This window comes from Oryza sativa, chromosome 7, assembly GCF_034140825.1.
Source record: "Oryza sativa Japonica Group chromosome 7, ASM3414082v1".
Classification (NCBI taxonomy): domain Eukaryota; kingdom Viridiplantae; phylum Streptophyta; class Magnoliopsida; order Poales; family Poaceae; genus Oryza; species Oryza sativa.
The window spans coordinates 24,450,457-24,472,682 of record NC_089041.1 but is presented as its reverse complement, the minus strand read 5'-3'; the positions used below and the strand labels follow the sequence as shown (position 1 = coordinate 24,472,682).

General features: G+C 45.1%; 4 protein-coding genes, 2 long non-coding RNA genes and 1 other non-coding gene across 7 annotated transcripts; 4 read left to right on the top strand and 3 right to left on the bottom strand.

Moving 5' to 3' along the window:
• Positions 1-923: 923 nt before the first annotated feature.
• Positions 924-4,010, bottom strand: LOC4343790 (uncharacterized). Its single transcript, XM_015789728.2, has 5 exons — positions 3,717-4,010; positions 3,492-3,593; positions 2,796-2,903; positions 1,265-1,319; positions 924-1,171 (listed from the first exon to the last, which is right to left on the bottom strand). The coding sequence occupies exons 1-5, from the start codon at positions 3,854-3,856 to the stop codon at positions 1,127-1,129; spliced, it is 450 nt and encodes a 149-aa protein (XP_015645214.1). The 5' UTR covers positions 3,857-4,010; the 3' UTR covers positions 924-1,126.
• A 263-nt stretch (positions 4,011-4,273) lies between these two features.
• LOC4343789 (U2 spliceosomal RNA) lies at positions 4,274-4,470 on the top strand. Its single transcript, XR_003243639.1, has one exon. It is a non-coding gene; the product is annotated as a U2 spliceosomal RNA (transcript).
• Positions 4,274-7,571, top strand: LOC112936031 (uncharacterized). The gene is made up of 2 exons (XM_015789462.3): positions 4,274-5,817; positions 7,129-7,571. The coding sequence occupies exons 1-2, from the start codon at positions 5,152-5,154 to the stop codon at positions 7,213-7,215; spliced, it is 753 nt and encodes a 250-aa protein (XP_015644948.1). The 5' UTR covers positions 4,274-5,151; the 3' UTR covers positions 7,216-7,571.
• A 5,197-nt stretch (positions 7,572-12,768) lies between these two features.
• On the top strand, positions 12,769-14,046 carry LOC107277972 (uncharacterized). The gene is made up of 4 exons (XM_015790859.3): positions 12,769-12,903; positions 12,989-13,026; positions 13,107-13,554; positions 13,653-14,046. Exons 1-3 carry the CDS (start codon positions 12,900-12,902, stop codon positions 13,374-13,376), a joined length of 312 nt encoding a protein of 103 aa, XP_015646345.1. The 5' UTR covers positions 12,769-12,899; the 3' UTR covers positions 13,377-13,554; positions 13,653-14,046.
• Positions 14,047-14,738: 692 nt separating this feature from the next.
• LOC136357219 (uncharacterized) lies at positions 14,739-16,921 on the bottom strand. Its single transcript, XR_010742411.1, has 3 exons — positions 16,804-16,921; positions 16,468-16,541; positions 14,739-15,079 (listed from the first exon to the last, which is right to left on the bottom strand). It is a non-coding gene; the product is annotated as an uncharacterized lncRNA (long non-coding RNA).
• Positions 16,922-18,093: 1,172 nt separating this feature from the next.
• On the bottom strand, positions 18,094-20,554 carry LOC107281641 (uncharacterized). Its single transcript, XM_066312711.1, has 4 exons — positions 20,543-20,554; positions 18,895-19,332; positions 18,685-18,782; positions 18,094-18,287 (listed from the first exon to the last, which is right to left on the bottom strand). Exons 1-4 carry the CDS (start codon positions 20,552-20,554, stop codon positions 18,218-18,220), a joined length of 618 nt encoding a protein of 205 aa, XP_066168808.1. The 3' UTR covers positions 18,094-18,217.
• Positions 20,555-20,624: 70 nt separating this feature from the next.
• Positions 20,625-21,652, top strand: LOC107276935 (uncharacterized). Its single transcript, XR_010742343.1, has 3 exons — positions 20,625-20,832; positions 20,949-20,989; positions 21,081-21,652. It is a non-coding gene; the product is annotated as an uncharacterized lncRNA (long non-coding RNA).
• Positions 21,653-22,226: the final 574 nt, after the last annotated feature.

Below are 22,226 nucleotides of genomic sequence, written 5' to 3'. Positions count from 1 at the left end.
TACCTTTATACATGCCCTAAGCGTATAAACTGTACTGTAGAGGAGGATACCAATAAGGTGCATTAGGACACATTATGTCGTAATCGTCCGAGTCATGATCAAGGCTCAGATCAAATTATTACGATAGTACGTGTTTCACGAATTATCCTCTAACTTAAGTAATGTGTTTTTAGAGTCACTGACATGTTCAGTGACTCAAAGTGATTTGACTTTGAGCATAGGATCTCAATCGGTGTTTTGCTCCACAAAAAACTCTGAAACCTTGTTGCTATGTGTTCCCTGTACTCTCTCCGTCCCAAAATAAACCAACATTATACGTGATGTAATACATTCTATTACTACGAATCTAGACATACACATGTCCAGATTCGTAATATTAGTATGTGTCACATCACGTATGAGGTTTGTTTATTTTAGGATGGAAGAGGTATACAACAACTACAGTAACCCAGGTATATTGAGTTGCATCAATACAGAGAAAAGAGGGTCAAACAAGGCCGAGCAGGAAGGAACAAAAGCTTCGAAACCTTCGGGCCTAATCACTTGATAATGTAAGAGAGCAAAATTAAGTATGATGGAGCCAAGGGAACAAAAGCTAAGGTGGCAAGTTTTGTTTGATTCCTTGAAAGGCCCAAGTGGAAAGTGGAAAAGACAATAAGGCAGCTTCGCGGCAAAGGCAAAAGCTTTATGCCTTACCAGATGAAGTGCCAATAGCCCAATATATACTTTCCTTGCTCTGCTGTCTTGACTGACACATCTATATGCAAAATGGCATGTTCCTAACTTCCTTTCATTGTTCTAATCTAATGACAAAATGGAACATGCCATGAGCTTCCAAGGCATGCCATGTACACTATGACTTGGGAATCTAGGGAAGATCAGAAGTTGCATCAACCAACAAGTTTTCACAGTGTTTGCGTTGATTTCACATAGCGAAATTCTACTGTAGTTAATCTGATTAGATGAATGTTATTACAGGGATGAGTGTATGAAACCATCTTTTGCACAACAGTACATGTAAAATCTTTCATGTTCGAAGATGGGCGACCATGCCTTCGTGAGAAAAGCAAAAGCACAAGTCATTCTACCAAGCACCCCCATACGATTGCATTGCCAACTTTCACCTTTACTCTGCTGGTAGCTCGAGTAGTTCGCGGATACCTTCACATACCTGCACGGGTAATTGCATATAGGTTAGCTATAATCCAGAGTACTGCCAAGTATCACCTATATAGTGAGCAACTAGTTTAGTTTTTTTACATACCAACTTGATCTGCGCTTTTATGCTTGCGATGAGATGAGTGTACTCATCTATCTGTCTGCAAACATGGAAATATACAGGATTAGTATGTGAATTTTACTACAGGGAGTCAGGCATCAAATAAAACAAAAGCGTAAATATAAAAGGGAAAATTACAGCACCAACATATTGACATACAAACAAATGTAGCCACAGGAAACCCAAAAAGGAAAATTAGAGAAATAGGAAAGAAGCCCAGATCACATTCAAAAGAAATCGGGACTAACGACAATATGCTGCAGTGACAATATCGCAGTCGATCCTAAACAAAACATAGTATCTGTCAAATTGAAAACCTGTAACATAGTATCTGTCAAATTGAAAACCTGTGTTTTATGAACGGGAAGTTGACACATCAAAGCAGCAAGGCACAAAGCAATATGATTAATTGCTAAGGTCTGCTAATCTTCAACTGTAATAGTTTTTGTCCCGGAAAATATGGGGTTCGGTATATTAGATGATATAAAGGCAACAAAAAAAGTTTGCCACTATACAGTACACACTATGACTATGATCTTTGAATACATATCATATTGATGTTGATGCTTCAGTATTATTAGATCCAAGTATCCAGCGCAGACTGAGTCAACTATATCCTACACCTCCGTCAAAAAAACAACAACTTCTAGCTACGAACCTAGACATAGGCAGAAGTTGGATTTTTTGGGGACGGAGGGAGCATGCAACATCAACAGTGGTTGCCACTATACATGAGCAAGACCCAGCCTGTCTACCTATATACCCACACAGGCACACACACACACACACAAGAGGCCTATATATCTACGGTCAAACATAGTATACTGCAAAATCAGCAATTGACAAGGAAGGCTTCCAGAGTAGCATAATTGGATCCAAGTTAGCATAACATCATTGAAACAGCAGTAGGAACAAACTCATCTGAGAATTGACACATCTAAGAAAATACAGAGTAGGTATCTATTGGCTGAATCAGTGAAGTGTGAAGAGTAGCAGTTTAGAATGCTAAGAAATGATACAGTGAAAATAGGTCATTTTAGTAAAATTTTCTGAACTTATCAATGGAGACTTGGAGAGTGCGCGCAGAATATCTGATGCACACCAATAGCACCCAGGATCAGCACACTAAAATGTCAAATAAATACATTCCTTTCGTCCTTGATGCCTGGGTAAACGTCAACCTCCAAAAGGATACATATAGATACCCAGGGTTTTATAAAAAACCTACTCAAGAATATAATATGTTCCTGAGTTTATATGTCCTCTCTTGAGAAGAAGAAAAAACAAAACCCACATTTTCAACTATAAATAACATTATGAGGGGAAAAAAAACTCAAACCACCTTTTCAACAATAACAAAACAGGACATATGAAATATATGCTAATTGTGGATACTGTGTTAAAAGAAGCATAAAGCACATCAAAACTTCCCTCAACCATCAAGATTCCTATTCCTCAACTTCTTTGACACAAAAAAAAACATGATCTTCATAGCCAATTCTAAGAATTGAGTTACCTTGCCAACCTTGATTCTCTTACAGATATAAACTGCAAAGCTTCCTGCCAAGTAAATTCCACATGGAAACCTAGACCAATATCCACAAAAATGTGTCTTGTATCTGGCCTGCAGAAGTCACCACAGGTACACAGTAAGGAACCAAAGGTAAATCTGGAAAGATCAAGAACAATAAAGAGGATATATCACGGATATATCACTCATGTTACAGAAGGGTAAGTTTTTCTGCACTTCATACTGATTTTCTGTAACTATCCAAACTCTCCAGAGCTAGGCTAAAGACCTTGAAATATCAACATGAACAAACTCCAAGTCTACTTGTTATGTAGTGTGTCAATAACCAAGAATATTTTTTTTATCAGAATAACCAGTAAAAATAAAAATCAATAAGTTTGTTATACTATGTTCCATATGCTAATACTATTTTTCCAACCAGGATTGTCACCCTATTTCCACTATTTAGATGGAAACGACACAGTCATGTAGAAACACCACATTATCCCATTGCCAATGGTCTATCAACTGCATGTGCACTTCCAGAAAATTTAACTTGAATAATGTAGTATCCAGCTGTTCCGATATACCGCGTCAGTGTATATTGTTAACACATGGTGACTCAATTCATCAGTGAAGTTATATCAAAACTCGTTGAGTCTTATCCAGAACTGAAGATGTAAAGGGAGGACGAGGGTTTACACTTCTGCCTGGGCGTACACCTCAGAGCCAAGATTGACCATGGATCGCATACTGGTGACTCCATTCTTCTCCAAATTTTCGATGTTCCTTTTCAAGTCCAAGCTGAGACCATCCAAAAACCGAAATCAACGGCCATAATAATCAGCATCGCATCAACACGGTAACCCGGAATCACAATAATCATTGAGGTTTTACATACAAGATTCTACGGGAAGCGAATCTTACAAGGTCTTCTGCTGCTGGAACACCTTGTCCCGCTGCGCGATGGTGTTCACAAGGTCCGGCTTCAGTCTCCGGTCGACGAAGTCCTCGAACTTCTTCACCTTCTCCTGCCGCACCCGCGCCTCCGCCGCGGCCATGGCCATCGCCCCCGCAACCCGGATTCCCCTCGGCACTGTTCTCGATGAGCCAGACACCCCCGCCTTCCTCGACGGCGAGCCCACCCTCTAGCCGCGACGACCCCGTGCGGCGGAGCCCTCGGAAGCAAGGGAGAGCAAGCGGAGGAGCGGCCGAGCAGCCAGGCGGCGGCGGCGGAGGGGTTCGAGACTTTGAGGCTGAAGCGGTCGCCGCCTCCACGCGAAGGAGTTGGGCCGCGGCCGCGCCGGGGACGATGGGCCACACGGAAACTTTCGAGGCCCAATTGGTGGGAAACTGCTTACAGTACGAGCGTTGTTGCCACGTTTGCTTTGCTCCTCCCGATGGTTTAGTACCACCTCGCTTGTTCAGCTCGATGAGGCGGTCGCGCGAGCTATAAAATGAGTCGCAGGGCTCCGTCACAAAGCATACCTTTCTCGGCCTTTTGGCTAAGATCAAGTGTAGTATCTGTTCTTATCAGTTTAATATCTGATATGTGGGCCATGTGTTCACTTCGATATTAAATTTATTTTTTGTGGGGGAGGGTCCACCACAGTGGCTTGCCACTGGGGCCCTCGCGTGTCGCCCAGGCGTTGCACTACCGCCCGGGCCTGGCGCACCCCAACCAAATCAAGTTTAAATTTTGATTATAAGCAAAATTGATGGCCCACCTCAACTAAATTAGATTCAAACTTTAACCTGAAAGTTGTACTACTAGTAGATTTGTTGAAATAAAGGGCTTGTTTGGTACCCCAGGGTCCACTTCCATCCAGTTCATCCAGGGTCCACTTCCTCTACCCAGCTCCACTTCCATCCAGTTTTGGTTGAGCTGTGGAGGTGGAAACTCCAGAAGGGGTGGAGCTAGAGCTGTGTCAAACAGACTCAAAATATCGATATCGAGAAAACACGCTTAAAAAAAAGATTTTAGTCGCGACTAAATGTAAACACAAACCAAATTAATCTGAAATTCCAAATTAATACTCCCTCCGTCCCATAATATAAGGGATTTTAAGTTTTTCTTACAACGTTTGATCACTCGTCTTATTCAAAAAATTATCAAATTCTTTCTTAATAATCTGCAATTCGTGTGAAATATGTATAAGATTTGAATGCATGCTAGAGATTTCAATTGAATTGGGATTAAACACATCGCTGTCCTTTCAACTCGGACCATTCAGTACAGGTGGAGTGAAAACCAGCAGCAGTCGTCATCGATCTCGAGCGCCACATGAAAGATCATCCAGATCCAAACAAACCATCTGCAAATCGAAGCGGAATCCGCCGGTGAGCCGCGGCAACCGCAGCCATGGACGAGAGGCCAGCGCTGCCGCCGCCGCCGTCGGCGCCGCAGTCCCCGCCGTTCTCCGCGCCGGCATCGCCGTACTCGGCGCTCCACCCGCTGCTCCTCCCCTCCCCTAACCCGCACCTCCTCCTCAAGCCCAAGACGCTGACCCTCTCGCTCTCCTCGTCATCCCTCGGCTCGATGCCGTCTTCCTCCCCGCCTGGCCCCGCCGTCACCGACGCCTGGGAGCTCGTGACGCCCACCGCCACCGTCGTCGCCGTGGGCGCTGCCGCCGTGGACGACGGCGGCCTCGACGACTGCGACGTCTTCCCCCCGCGCCTCCACGAGGGGCTCGGCGTCGAGGGGGAGGCGGAGGAGGCTGCGGCGAAGGAAGGGGAGGAAGACGACGGCGAGGAGGATGATGATGATGATGATGATGAATTTGGTGATGGGGAGTGGCTGTGGGGGTGGGGGAGGTGCCGCGCGGCGGCGAGGCGAGCGTGGGCGGCCGGGGTCGGGGCCGTGCGGGAGGGGCTGATGGTGCACGGGACGTGCGGGTGCCCCGCGGTGAGGCCCGCCGTGTGGTCGGCGGCGGGCGCGGCCGTTGTGGTGGGAGCGCTGCTCTACGCGCGCCGGCGGGACAGGAGGGAGAGGGACCTGCTCGTGCTGCTCTCGCAGGAGAAGGATAAGGTTTGAATCTCTATATAATTCTATAGGTTTTCTGGTTTAATTTCATCGTCGGTATTCTGGTATCATGAACAATTACGCTAGAGAATTGGGTGATGAGGCGAGGAACATGTGGGTTTTAGATGTCTTGTAGATATTCAACTACATCTTCCAAGTATGATCCGTGCGCAATATCTATCGGAACTTTAGAAGTTAAACAACGATGTGATAATTCGAGCTTGTTACTGTGGTCATCAAGAAATTGATTTTTTTTTCTGAAGTTAAGATGATCATTTTTTAGGGAATACGATCTGTAATTGGCAAAATTTGTACAGTTACATGTTGTATCACTGGAATTTGGGTATACGGTTCAGTAAGCGAGTATCATGTTCTATCATCGCAGAGGTTGATTCGGAACATACAGAATGAGAACAGGGTTAAATATTTGGTTTTCCTATAGTTAAGGTTTCAACTTTTTAGGGAATACGATCAGTAATTGGCAACATTTGTACAGTTGCTACTTGCTATTCTGTTTAGTTACATGTATCACTGGAATTTCAGTATACAGTTCAGTGAATGAGTTATAACTCTTTGTGGTGATCATAGAGAAGATTTGAGATATTATGGAAATGTTTTGTTTTACTGCTGTCATGCTGTAGCAGTAGTACCAGCAGTGTCTTTTGATAGTTTCACCATTAGAGTGTTAGGAAACCCATCAATGATGTTCTTTTCACTTGTCGTATCCTCTTGATGTTCTTTAAATTAGTGTCTTTTGATAGTTTCGCCATAACATGTTGTATCCTCTTGATGTTCTTTTCACATACTGATACTGTTTCTTGAGGTTGGAGAATGTTAATTGGCTACTCTTTGTTAGTGTAGGTACTGATGGTGTACCATTGTCAAGTAGCCTTGAATTGAAAATCCATCAATTTGTTATACTTTTCATGCATTAGGTTGAGTGAAAGAAATTGGATGCTGCACATTGTACTTGAATTCTAAAAATATAAATTGGATAGTTTCTTGCTCTAATTTGTCTTTGCCCTTTAGTGTTTTGCATTTCTAATTATTACAATATGCATTAGTTCTCAACAATTTTTTAGTCATCGTCTTATGAGGCAATGTTTTTACATGGGGAAATTATGTTCAAAACACAAAAAATCTTGTCTAAATTGGAGAAAAGTAGTATATCTTTGTACTCATATATATAGATGTTAGTCTTGTGTCATGTAAGCTACGTAGTATTATGTTCAGGCGTGCATTGAGCAACAGTAAATATTCACAAGACAGTTTATGCATTGATGTTCTCTCATTAGATCCTTGTTTTGCCTTTTGCAGAGGATTGCCCAACTTCTGCATCAAATTGCTTTAATGAGTGACATGAGAAGTGGAGGGGAAGCAATTAAAATTATCAGGACCCCGTGATTATTTTTTCACTGCAGAAGAGGTTTCGTTGCATTGTCGTACCAAATGTGTCATGTAGTTACAGAACAGTGTACACTTTTAAGTCTGGAGGATCATCACTTGTAGCTTGATAATAGTTTAGCTGCATCGCATAGGCCTGATGTTTACACGGTTAGACAGCAAAACCTCCTACTAGACAAACTGACCTTAAGGGTTCAATATGTATGTTATGTATATAGTTCGTAGATAATTTATTAAACTATGAATACATCCAAAGTGTTGTTTATGTCGGTTACTCTAGACTGGTGGACTCAATTCTGCATGCGTCATTCAAATTCCCCAGCGACGCTGATGGATTAGCTGACTTTGGTTTCGTAGTTTACCTTGTTCATTTTGTGACATTTTACTCTTCTTTACCACAACTATAGTTGATAACTTGATATTGGTGTAATACGGCGCAAATTGGTATGGCCAAGTGAATCATTTTTTAGCACGGTATGGCCAAGGAAGATTGGTTTAGCATTCAGAAGCCTGAACACGGAGGAACTCAGGTCTTTCTGAAACTGATACATTCTGCTTTCCACTGATGTCAGTATCCTATTATCCTATATACTTTGCGATGCTGATGGATTAGTTGATTTTTGATTTCTTAGTTTACCTTGTTCATTTTGTGATATTTCACTCTATTGTATCTCAATTATACTATTATAGTTGTTCTGTGCGACAACAGATTCATGCAGAAAAGATCAAATTATTTGCGTAGAAAAATAGAAACTCGAAGGATCCTAGAACGTCATACAGTAAAAACATGAACGATAAGTCAGATTGATTCTACTGAAAGTCATATGGTACAAATATGAGCTTTTGCTACTCAGGCCATGTTTAGTTCCAAACTATTTCTTCAAACTTTCAACTTTTCCATCACATCAAAACACACACATAAACTTTCAACTTTTCCGTTATATCATTCCAATTTCAACAAAACTTCCAATTTTAACGTGAACTAAACACACCCTCAGTACTCAGTGATATTCCCATAGGACTGACCTACAAATCAATTACTAGCAATCAACCAATCATGCAGTGAACATAGCCATATGTACGATGACTACCCTCTCTACCCATTAACAAGCAAGAAAGTCTTTCTAGTTTCTACGAACTGGGCAACTGGCGAGCGTAGTAACGAGGTCTTGAGGCAGGGCACTGGTAGCAGAGACACAAGATTCGCATACCAGCAGCGTCCCGGTCGGGCAACGTGCTCTTAATTGGGCTGGCGCAGCTAGAAAGGGAAGAGAGAAGGGGGAGGGCGTCGGCCTGGCTGGGATCTGGGCCGAGCGCAAGGGATGGGCTCGGGTTGGCCCAGAGGGAAAGAGAAGTGGAGGGAGAGAAGGATCTTTGTCTAGAAAATGTACATAATAGGTCTCTCATCTTGTCACCGAATTACAAAATCATCTCTCGACTGAAAAATCAGATATATAGCATCCTCAATTTATAAACCGGGTCACTCTAGATCCTTAGATGGTATTGACCCCGGTTTTATCTGACGTGGTGCCTGAATCAGTGTGGGACATACATAGGCGCTCCACATGTCAGGATGACCAAGTCATCACCCCCTTTATCTCTACCCTCTCCTCTCCCTTCCTCCACTCTCTCATTTTTCTCCTCGTCTGGGCCGGCGGGCTGGCGGGAAAAGGCGGTAGAGAAGGAGGTCCAGCGGCAGCGACGATGACGTGGGAGAAGAGGAGCCGAGATAGGAGAGCATGGCCTGGTGGGCTTCAGGCCGACGCGCTTCTTGGCGGTGAGCGCAGGCGCGGAGCAGGCCGGCACGAGGTGCGGAGGTAGCACGTCGGCTGCACGGCCTGCAGTCGTCGTTGCCATTCTCTGGCGTCGAGCTGCAGTACGTCGGTGGCGCTCGACCCGTTTCGGGATGCCACGTTGCTATGCTCGGAGCAGCCATCGCCGACATCAGTGACATGATGACCCACGAGTTCTTGGCGATGGAGGAGGGGCTCAGGGCGCTCGAGTCCCTCTACAAGAACGCCTACGAGTCCTCTTCCACCACCGCCGCCGGCACATCCCCTCGCAAGAATCACCACTACAATGACTCCGACGACGAGAGTACCCAGTTCAGCATGGGCGACGTCCCCGTCACCACTGCTAGGCTCCCATCGCACCTCCTCCTCCTCCGCGGCAATGGCATCGCCAAGAGTGTGAGCTTCTCTATGGCGGATCAAGGTGCCGCCGGATGTGGTGTCGTGCGAAAAAGCATGTCGTTCAAGGTGTTGAGCGCGTGAGGAGTGGGCGGTGTTCCTGGACCGGTTCGAGCAGCTCCTATCGGCGATGCTCAACGCCAAGAAGCACGTCGACCTAGAGCTCCAGGTTGTGCTTCCCTGCCTCGGCTCCTCTTCTCTTGCGTCACCGTCGTCGTTGTCGGCTGCCGGACCTTCTTCTTTCCCGCCTCGCACCGCTGGCTGGCCCGCCGAAACAAGGAGAAAAGCGAGAGAGTGGAGCAAGGGAGAGAAGAAAGGTAGAGAGAGGGGGGGTGATGACATGGTCACCCTGACACGTGGGTTCCCACGTTCATTCAGCCACCACATCGGACAAAACTGAGGTCAATACCAATAAGGACCCAGAGTGACCTAGTTTTATAAGTTGAGGGATCACATGTACCCCGTTTTTTGGTTAAGAGATGATTTTGTAATTCGGTGACAAGATAAGGAACCTATGGATGGCAATTTACCCGGCCTGATGAGCATGGGCATGGGTGTTATATTTTGCCCGTGGGCATACCCGAGAACGTGACAGACAGCAACCGGGTATTGTTTTTTGCTCAAGTGTAACCCATGCCTGATTCGATACATATGTATTAGCTAATTTTAGCTCATCTCTTGTTCCTCGTACCCTTTTCTCTTAAACCATTTGGCCCACTAACTAGAGACACAACATATATAGTCAGCTAATAAAATCCTAACCTAATTCCCCACTCCCCTCTTGTACCCCAATCCCCACGGCGCAGCGGCGGTGCCGGCGCGACGTGGTAGTGCCTGGCCACAAGGACGCAGGCAGCGGCTGGCGGAGGCTCGCGGCGCCACTGCGCACGGCAGCTGGCAGCGGACGGGCGCAGACGGTGACTGGCGGCACAGCGGTGGATGGCGACGCGACGGCGCACATGAGCAGGCGGCGGGTGGTGACACAGCGACGCACGGGGCCAAGGGCGCATGCGGCAGTGTACGATGGCGGTGGTGGCGCAGGTGTTTGATGAATTTTTGTGCTAAAAATTCATAGAAGAAATAATAAATTATTGGGCATTTAATTTTATATGAGAATATTATTTATAGCATAATTTTACTGAATATATACGAGACGTATCTATATGACATGTGGGTCCAGAAATTTTAAATGTCACGGTGTCCGAATATATTCGATATTGGACTCGTTTTGTTGTATAATTTGAATAGAAAGTGATGGTTCAAATGGATTTTAAATCCGATATACGATTCAAAAGATTGGAACTATTAAAACAAAAGAAATAAGCAAGTGCTATCGTTATTACGTGAGCATGCATGGTCATTGGCTGTGGCGATTAAACATATGGGGCCCACTGTCATTAGACATGTTAATCACATAATTATCTCCAGACTGCAGTACACGTCGACGGATTGGCTCGTCTCTGCGTCGGCTTATCACGAAGATTAGCACGGGGCGCTGGAAATTCGGAGGCCGTTTCCGTCGCCGCTGCCTATATAAGAAGCAGAACCTATCTAGAGCGGGGGACGCCGAGGACGCCACAGGAGACACCCATCTGCCCATTTTCATTCATCCCATTCTTCTTAGTAGATTAGGAAAATCAGGAGAGGAGATTGAAGTCGCCCGGTGATAGCAAACCGGCGCCGCTACGGAGAGAATTAAACACCGCAGCCGGCGTCCTTCATCAAGTCGAGTCATTTATCGACAACATACCGCCATTCAGGATATTTGCGCTGGATGGTGAGCACATTGAATAAATATTAATTTTCTAGATTAAACACAATAGATGTTCGGTCCTTATTGGCGATCGCAACATCTGCATGTTTTTAATCTATCTTGATCTCGATGATTAAAGCCAGATCAATGAGAGCCGAAGCACGGTTATCATCAAACTCCATTTATACAATCGATGGTATAAGGCTGGTTTGGTCCTCATTGGCGATCGGATTATCTGAACACTATTTGATATATTTTCTATGCTCAAAACTAGATGTCCGGCCCTCATTGGAGATTGGATCATCTATTTGTTACTATGATACCGATAACAACGGCGCTGGATATGTCCAACTTTCATTGGTGATTGGACAATCTAACCGATGTTTTACAAAATATATTTTGATACCATGCACACACATGGGAGCTATTCGTGATCTTTGTAAGTTAAAAATTATGGCCGAGTATTTATGAGGCCGGTGTCATGATATTATTAACATGTCCAAACAGATAGGAACGGATACATGTTACTAGGTTCCAATGAGGCAAAAGTAACGATATATCCACATCTAATAAAGGCTGGCATATATAAATGGGCACCGACGAGGCAAAAGTCATCCCCTTTGTTATGATACCTGACTCATGTATGGACATGGTGATAATATATTGTGACCAGGTTTCGGCGAAACAAAGCCACCTATATCACAGTTATCATTAAATCTCTGCACCAACTTCAACCTTCGGCGAGCAATCAATTTTGAAGACGACGATCACAAGCGCAGCTTAATTGGAGGTGTTCCATAGGCTCTCTCCTGTAGATGTAATTAACCGGCCGCCTCATTGCTAGGCGCCGGGAATCAGCAGACTACACGCAATCTCTAGTCAGCATACCTTTCTATTAAGTATTCCTCGCGAAGGCAAAAGACGAACTCCTGCGGGAGCCCTCATATATTTGTAAACATTCATGTTAATGAATCGTGATTAATAAAATACAGGGTTTCCCTATTTTCTGTGTGTTCGTTGTTTTGTTTTTATCAAATAGCAGGCAAGCCCGATGGGGTACCTACGCTCGACGGGTATGGGCACGAGCATGAGATTTTTTTTCCCATAGACCTTGCGGGCATGTGGTCTCAAGTCAGGTATGGATTCGCTCTACCCGACCCAACCCGTTGCCACCTCTTAAGTTGTTCCTCTTTGCCTCGATCAGAACAACTGACCGTTCGCGTCGACGTGGTTAAATCGGACCATCAAGTGAACAAATGGAACCGTCATAATGCGCAAGGAAGGGTTCAAAAAAGCAAAAAAGTATAGAGTAACATGGGTATGGTGTATTCCACCCGAACAGAGACAGGGTGGGTACAGAGCTCCGTGTGGGTCCCGCTCGTCAGTGGGAGGTGCGTCCCTCCCACGCAACCTGCGCTTCGCTGTGGGTCCCGCTCGTCAGCCTAACCTGTCTCGTAGTCGTAGGGTAGTCGTAGGGAGAGACCAGGTGGTCGTCGTGCAGAGGGCGAAAGAAACCGCGAAAGCCAAAACACTTTCTCAGGTTTCATTCAAAAAAAAGCAAAACACCCGCTGCTCTTTATATTCATCCGCCTCCACCCTCTCCGCCTCCTCCTCCACCCCCACTCCCTCTCGTCCTTTCCGCCGCGACGCGCGGGTCGTCCAAGGGTTGGGCTCGTCGCTGCTGCTGCTCCTCGTCGCCGGCGTCGTGCTCCACCTCCCTCCGGGGTCCGGACGCGCGCGCGATGGGTAAAAAGTTTTCTTTTTTTCATCTCGATGTCGTTTCGCTTTCCTGCATCACCACTGTTAATCTTATGGTGTTCTCTTCCTGCAGAGCAAGATCACGCCATGGAAAATCACATTATGGCCAGGGTAAGTTACACTATAACCCATCCAGCCAGTCTCGCGTTCTTCTGATTCAAGCTACTTGTTTTTTTTGTTGTTCTTGGCAGACCAAATTTGTGTTCGCCTCTACCTTCGCCGCATCCACCCTCGGCTACTCCGTCGCCATCGCCTACAGCCTCAGCGGGCGTGCAGCGAAGATGTCGCTGATCAGGCCGAGGGCTGACCACGTCGCCGGCACACCAACCAACTTCCGCGGTCCCGACCGCTGGGAGACGGGAGATGACCCCCGACTACGCATCCACCTGCCTTCAGTTCGCCACCGTCATCTTCTTTCACATTGCGATCATCGGCCATCTCTGCCTCAAGCGTCCCCGTGATGTGTTTCAGCTCACCAAGGTGGCCTCTTGCTTCGTCCCGACCGGTTTCGCTCTGTGCACCGTTTCCTACTTCTTGCAGTTCTTGTGCCTCTCGAGGTATAAGATACTTGTCAAGGTGTGGGTTGCTTTTGCCATAGCGACCGTCATGGTGGTCCTTTTCACCTTCATCCTCATCTGGGTGAGGATCCTCCTCCTTCTTCACCTTCCTTGTTTTTGATCCATTTTGTAATCTCTATCTATCTAACTATTTTTTCCCCTTTCCTTTTTCATTCACAGGGCCCACCGAAGCAAAAGGACCTTATGCACCGCGAGATGAGGCAACGCGGCGGCAATGGAGGTGGAGATGGAAACAACCGCGTCCAAGAACCGTAGGAGGACGTTGATGAACCAGAGTTCACATTCCGCCGCCGAGTATGGGAAGGAGGTCATCCGCCTGAGGCGCTTTTTGATGGAATAATAGCTGTAGTTGTCGTTCTCGTTCGTAGGTTCCTGTATCTTGATGGTGTCTGTGGTAGATTCAGATCAGGTAGTTTTATCTTCAGTCCGTGCATCCTGTCCAACAAGAAACAGAGTTTTGAACAGCTGGATCGTTTATTTGCAGTCATTCAGTAACTTTGAACTGCTCCATCTATCGCCTGCTTGCAATGAGATCTATATTTTGTGCCCCAAATTATCTGTTTTTTCTGCTTAGTTGCAAGTTTCATGCAGCTAGACGATTATTGTTTTGGTTTCTCTCTGAACTTGTTCGCATGTTGTTCATTTTGGTTGGGCAACAGCCCAAGATTTGCAGCATTTCTCAATTCTCTGTGCTCCACTCGATCGGCCATATTTCCCTTGTTCGTCATTTTTTCATGAGCTGCAGGTTTTGGGATACCTCTTCGCTTGGATTAGGATGTGAGCTACATTAGATACTGCATTTTGTTTCAGAGATGCATGGACTGATCTCTCAGTATGTTTGTTCTGCTGCTTGCTTAAATAATCAAATTCCCTGTATGTGTGAAGGTAGTCAGGCACTCGCTATTTGAACTGTTTCACCGTGTCCCTGTGGATTTAGGTTGCATAAGTTCACAACTGTTTTCATCTTAGATGATAGAGTACGATGAGTCTTAATCTTTATATTATAGTTATATCCTAGCTAAATCCAGGTCTTCCCAGCTCTCTAGATGTCCATCGAGATTCCGCTCAAGATGAGCACTGTGAGTAAATAAAAATGAAGGGAGAAAGTGCTCTACTTCTTGAGCAAAATTAATTCAATCCTGCCGAATTGTGTGAACTCGTGGCGTCCGTACATTTACATGGCTAGATCAACTTCAAAGTCTGTAATATCAAAGATTGCCGAATGATCATGTATATGCTTTTTTTTTTTTTAAAAAAAGGATAATCGCAGCTATTGATTAGCTAGCATTAGAACGGGGCACTTCCCGGATACATTCTAGGGTTATAGAACCAAAGACATTAAAAGCTCCGGACAGCAAGCCAAATTGTGTGATGCTACATTAGACAGTCGATTAACATGTGAAAAGGAGCACTCCAGGAAGGTAGGTTGCACGCTTCTTCATGTCAGCAACAAGGGCTCCCCGCTCCCGCCATGGATCAATCCCGTGTTCCCGACCAAATTCTCTGGATGATAGGATAGACAATCCGAGGCCATAATCACCTTTTGGAAGCCCTCTTCTGCATACTAGTTGGGAGCCCATGTGTTCCTATGGGAAAAATATACACAAACTCAATGTGGTTGTGCAAAAGAACAACAAACTTGTATTGTCCATCCAAAATTTATTGTAGTACACATAAAAATTATGATCTATTTAGGATTCGCGCAAAAAGAAAGAATAATGGCAAACAAATGGGTGACTGAAGAAAACATATGCAGTTATCATTATTATAAATGCAGTGATCACAGCAGTGCAATTCAAGCAATAAAACATGTAATGCAAAACTATATCTAATTATGTCTTTCCAATAAAAAACTCACTGGTGTGTGCAGCGAAAGATTCAAGCTTTCTTTAGTTCAATTCAAGACCCTCCAGCCCTTAAAAATAATTTTCAAGACTCTCCACAATGCAGCAAGTCAAAATAAAAAATAAGCCCAAAGAAAAAGAATGGTCAGAATGCCATGGTTCAACCATTCTGATATTGAGTTTTCAACCAGCAACAGAATGTACAACCTTAGAAATTTTTTTTTGAGCAACTGCTAGTCTATGATAGCTATTTGTCAAAGATAAATAGCCCTGTGTCTTTATCCACCAGGTGAAATGGCAAAAACCTGTAGAGAAACCAATCAGCATAATAGGCAGCAAAATCAACTACAACATGACCGTACACAAAAAAGAGGATGCGATGATGCAATGTGCAATAAATGGAAAATGGATAAAGGAAGACAAGCCATTCACAAATTTCTTGATCATATCCTCTGCAATATGATTAAGATGTGAATGATCTTCAGATTTGAATGAGGCATCTAATGATTTTACATATTAAAAGAATATGGCACCAGAGATCTTTCAGTACCAGAAAAAAGGACTGAGGCAAAGACAAGAATAGGTGAAAAGATGGATAAAATAACTGGAATCTTTTGTTTCTGTTCTGTTCTAAGGCATCTTTTGATGATTTTCCCATCAAAAGAAATGATGCCAGTGATCTAGTGTCAATAGCAGTTGCTTGTGATCACTACTCGTTTCTTCCTTCCCTACCCTCTAGAAATGGCCAGTGTCAATAGCTGTTGCTTGTGTTTTGAGAGGAGTGCAGGGTGAGTATATAGGTATTATTTCTTCTGAAAGTCGTAAGAGGAGATGGTCCTGCCTATAGAGACATCTGAATTGCATATACCATGTGCTATAAAGTTTGAGTACAATTGCCTAATTGCTGCACATGGTGTAGTGCTTTATTAGATCATGTGTACATCATATTAGCAGCAGTAGGACAAATGTTTATACCATATTTACACCATTTTAACATTTTAGGTCATGTTCTCCACACAATTACACAATTCATAGTGCTTCTATCTGGTTAGAATGAAACATTTTACAGAACATGGCATCTGTTTCATAAAGCAAAGGGAAATTTCGAGAGAATAGGAAAATTGGCTTACATGCTGAGTATTCGGACCCGTAGCCACCAGAAGGAACTCGCTGACAATTTCCTTTGATTAGCTGAAATTTCACGCTGGAAGCAACAACAAAGCATTTGATGTTAAAGCCTGACGAAAAAAAGGGAATGTCAGATATAAAATATAATTATTAAAACACAATGGGGCGTAAGCAAGCATGCTGTCGTGTTGTGCAGTTCAGAAAATCTACCGAGAGACTTCATGTAGATAATATTTGCTTTAGGCATTTAGTCCACCATGATTGAGAAGAGGCTGCTTATATTCGGTGGCAATGGTACATGAAAATGATAGGGGAACTTCTATCTTATGAGATCTTACCCAACAATTCTGAGCTGAAGTAGCAGTAAACTCCTAAGTTGCGCAAATAACCGAAGCCAGATAGCTTTCTAACCATTGCTATATGTCCAAATATGAAAGAAGCATCATTTTGGATGTTAGTAATCCTGTGGGAGAGCATGAAAACAGTTCATAAATTTATTGTGTCACTACCACTATGCCGCTGCAGCTAGGCTCTATGTCTCCTAGGATTTGGCATGGCCACAACTCCCTTGCAGGACCACATGTTAAGAACATTAAAAATGGCACAATCATAACAAATGCACAGTATAACACCATAGGCATAACAATAGGCTTTAACTGATAGAATTGGATGGTCTATTGGAAACCTATTGAGACGGTAATAGAATGCAATTGCATCATCTTAATCTCAATTTCTGTAGCGAAAAGTAAGCCAGCCAGCTGAATAAGGCGTAGCTTTACTTCTACATTGAGACTTAAATAAGGAACTCTCATTTTTTTAGGATGAATTATGAATACACCCAGAGGCCTTTCTTGGAAGGAATTATGGTAAGCAAAAGGCTAACTGAACAATTACTAAAATTTAGCAAAACTTCCTTGATACAAATGGTTTAACTATGCATGTAAATAGCTGTTAGAGAATGCTGGTAAAGAACTGTTCAGCAATAATTTCTACCCACAAACACCAGCCGAATGCTAAGATATGGGTCTGAATGGAAAAAAAAATCCATCATTGTTGCAGGCTTGCAGCCCTGAAAAAAATATGGTTGTACTTAGAAGTCAGAAAAATATAGCTACCAAAAAGCAGCACCGCTAGCAATGACTTTCTTAACTCAGTGTATCACGTGACAAACAATACATACTGATCAGATAAAATTAACAAACAACACATACTGTTCATTTAAGAAAAACAAGGGTGTGGGCAATATATATTGTGAAGGTTAGGACCTTTTGTACCTGAAACTCACAGTAATTAAAAGCAAGTGCGGGCAATATGCATGTTTCAAAATAGTTTTTTCTTTCAAAGGAAGATTACTGTGATCTCATTAAGAAATTCAGCATGCGCATATTTTTCTCAAATTTTTAGTTTGCATGATAATTATCAGTTATAAATGTTGATAATTCAAAACCACAAACAGAACTATATATTTATGCCGTACGGCTGCCCTATCAGGTCACTTCTTGCTACTTCTTGGGTTTAAAAAGAATCAACAAATGCATGGAGGGTCTATATCCTTATTATTATGTGAATCTGGAATGTGTTTCTTATCCTACAAATTATTGGATATAAAGCATTTTATTTGCAGTGTACCTCAACTATGTAGCCAAGTTAAACAAAGCAGGCAACTAAAGAAGTAGTTCAGACAGCAATGACCTTCTCAATCTCAGAGCTTCGAGTACAGGAGTATTTCAGATAGCAATGACCTTGTCAATCTCAGTGGGAATGGTGGAAGCTGAACTCCTTGTGGACACCACACTTGCAGGTGCGCACCACCAGCTCGCCGCTGGCAAGCAAACTCGGCCTGGGTATCTCTCTCTCCTCACTCGATACTCAACCTCTAGCTCCTGAAAGGTACAAAATGTTCAGGTTTTTTTTGAATGAACACAAAAATGTTCAGGTTTCAGAATGGCAGATTGCCAAATGACAATGACATGCAGAGAAGCTGAATAAAACATCAATCGCCAGTAACAGAGGTGTCCAGGCAATCACAGAGATGTGATTCAGATGCTGAATGTGAATTTGTGGTTCATATGAAACAAATTTTGCTAAAATTTGGGTGTAAACAATGCAGGTATTTTGGTGCGTCAAAATGTGCAAGCAGAGCATGTGAATTCGTTCTTCTTTCTTTCGATTTCATATTATGCTAAGGACGAAAATGGACTGGGGAGAGGAGGCTTTACCGGCGTGATCGTCTTCTACCCATCTCCACTGAGGAGGACGGCCTCGCCGGTGGTGTAGCCCCGGAGCGGGATGCCTCGCTGGAAGAATTCTTGGATTCCTGCTGCGACTAAATCGGAGCATGAGATGCGCAAGAATTGTCGACAGAAATAAAGAACTGGGTGGTGATTCAGATAAAGAAGAGTAAGGCGGAAGAAATAGAGGAGGAATACCTGCTTGGCCGCCTTGGCCGGCGAAGCGAAGAACGTGCAGCACGGCCTGTCCGCGGTCCGCCGACCCGGACAGGATGGTGGAGCGGGAGGCCTCGCCGGCTGCCGTCTTGGCAAGTTGGCAACCTTCTGCGGCGGCGGGCTGATCGGCTGCTGCTCGTCCCGCGGTCGCGTGCTCCCTCGTTGCGGGGACGCGACGCGGAGGTTTTGCCGCGACCTTCTGCTGCTGCTTCGGCCGCCGGATTTGTGCGCTGGCCCGGCCGCCCGTGGGAGACAATGCTTGGCCGCCGCGGACCCCGGAGAACCTGCGCTCTCAAACGTGGATGTGGGAGGCGGCGCAGAGAGGAGGAGGAGTGGATGGCGGCGGTGTGGGGCGGCCGGGACTTGGGAGAACGCATCATTTTGTAGAGCTCCAACAGCTCCACCTCTTTCATTATTCGTCTGTTTGGCAGAACTTTTAACTCCTAAATTCTGCTCCAGCAGTTAGGTCTGGAGTGAAGTTATGAAGTAGTCTAAACCCAACTACATCTCTCTAGTTTATTTTGTGAGAGTGTTCCACCCAACTCCACTCCCATTTCTGATGAAGCTGAAACTGTTTAGCTAGACTCTAGCTCTAAGAGAGGTGGCCGTGGTGTTGGAGCTGGAGCTGTGCCAAATAGGCAACGTAGATAGGCTGTTAGATTTGATGTTTGTACGACTACAGTTGGTGAACTATAGGTATATAAGATAGATGATGAATGAGGTTTGTAGTACTGCAGTTGGTGATGTATAGGATAGATAGATGATGAATGAGGTTTGTATAGAACTATAGTTGGTGAACTATAAGGTAGAAGAAGAATAATATAAATCCTACGATATTAGACTTTTTAGGGAAAAATGGATCCAGTAGGCCATCAATCCAGATTTTTTAAAATTTCTTTAGAAAAGAAACCCCAATCCCATGTTTCTCCCTCTCCACAAGTTAGGAGGACCATGGGCTCCCATTTCGTTGATCCCAAAAAGTTCGTGCATGGGAGAGCGATTGTCCTACGATGTGCGGTAGCTGGGGCAGAATTTTAGAAATATTTTTTTAGGTTTATTTTGGGCATGCTTTCAGCAAACACATCAAAATGCTAATTTTTGTAACATACAAATTTACTTCTCTTATCTTATCTGAGGCTCCATTTCGAACATATGATTGAATTTAACAGAAACTTAGAGGAAGTAGTTTATCCCAGAAGAATTAGGGACTGAATTTCAAATGTAACTTGATTAATTCATATTAAGCTCTTGATTCTCAAAAGGAAAAAAAAATGATTGTCCTGAAAGACTTCAGATTTGTCAGTGTGTGGCCTAAACTGAGTCTGAGAAGACAGAAATCTTCATACTGGGATTCAAATGATATGGGCCAAGTGTTAACGAGGAGGCATTTTGGGCCATCAGATTGGGCTTTTTTGAGCCGTCAGATGTAGATCGGACAACTGGGTTTCTCATACGGTTTTCTATAGGAAAAAGTACACCGAAGGTCCCTCCACTTGTTGTCGAGATAAAAAAACGTCCTTAAATCACAAAACTAGATATGCGGGGTCCCTTAACTATACAAAACTGGTCACCCGAAATCCTTCAATGGTTTTAAGCCTACGTGGGACCCACGTGGGCCCTCATGTCATACTGTCCACGTCATCTCTCTCTTTGCCGCGATTCCCAACTTGATTGCTGCGCTCCCTCAGATCCAGCGCCTGCCACCGCCCAAGCCTACGCGGGATGCCGGCATGTCGCCGCCTCCGCAGCCGCAGCCAACGACGACGACGATGATGATGGAGTTCATCCAATTGAGGTTTGGGGGGAGGTGACCCCAAACCTGACGATGGACGCCGAGGGCACGCGGCTGCTCAACCTCACCGTGCTGCAGCGCCTCGACCCCGCCGTCAAGGACATCCTAACATCGACCTCAACCAATGAGTGAGCAATCCCTCCTCCCTCCCTCCTCGCGGATCCGATTCGGTTGTTTGCTTGGTTGGTGATCCTGTGAGCTCACTCATGCGCTGTGTTTTTTCTTTTTCTTTTTTATGTTTCAGAGGCGGAAGGATGTGGAGGGATTGCTCTTCGTTGTGAAGAGGTGATTGTTTAGGGTTTTGGTTGGGGTTTTGATACCGTGTGAGCCTGTGATTTAGGGATCTGATTGCTTCGGGGGTGGTTTTGTCTAGTAGGAATACTCAGCCGAGGTTCCAGTTCATCGTCATGAACAGGCGTAACCGACGAGCTCGACCGCGCCCCGCTGCTCGTCCCGCACCACGCCAGGGAGAACACGGTGGTCGCTGGCTACGACGTCCCCGCCGGCACGCGCGTGCTGGTGAACTTGTGGGCCATCGCACGCGACCCGGCGTCGTGGCTCGACCGCCCCGACGCGTTCCTGCCGGAGCGCTTCCTCCCCGGCGCCGGCAGCTGCGACGACGTAGTGGACGTGCACGGGCAGCACTTCGAGCTGCTGCCGTTCGAGTCAGGGCGGCAGATTTATCCGGCGACCAACCTGGCGAAGAAGATGGTGGCGCTGGGCGTGGCGAGCTTGCTGCAGGGGTTCGCGTGGCGGCGGAGGACGTGAGCATGGAGGAGCTGGTCGGGCTGTCCACACGCCGGAAGGTGCCGCTCGTCGCCGTCGCCGAGCCTAGGCTGCCGGCGCATGAACGTCGGTGAGCGAACTACCTAGGGACATTTAACTTTTGGCCACTTTAAAAATGTGGTAATTAATTATTTGCCACATTATGATACGTGGGCCCGCATGTGTTTATGACATATGGATCTAGTGGTAAATCATTTAGCACGTAAGAGTGGCAAATAATTAATTATTCCGAACTAGGTTGCTGTGAATAAGTAAGAAAAAGAAGAGAAAAAAGAAAGGGGAAAGAGAGTTGACGTGGCCCGCTGACATGTGGGGCTCATGTGGGTCCCATGCTGGCTCAGCTGCCATGTAGACTAAAATCGGGGTCAAAACCACTGAAGGATCTCGGGTGACTGGTTTTATACAGTTAAGGGGACCTCACATATCTAGTTTTACGGTCTTGATTTCGGGTGACCGGTTTTATACAGTTAAGGGGACCTCACATATCTAGTTTTATGGTTCGAAGACGTTTCATTGTCCCGATGACAAGTTGAGGGACCTCCAGTGCACTTTTTCCTTTTCTATACGGCCTCAAAACACCAACCCTTCCGTAGTTCTCGAACTCTCTCGGCGGCGGCGGCGGCGGCCATGGAGAACGACGACGAGTGCCCTCCCCTCGCCGGAGACGCTGCACAGTCCTCCGCCGCCCGGTCCCTCCGCGTCATCGCCTATAGGGGTCACCGTCATCACTCATCAC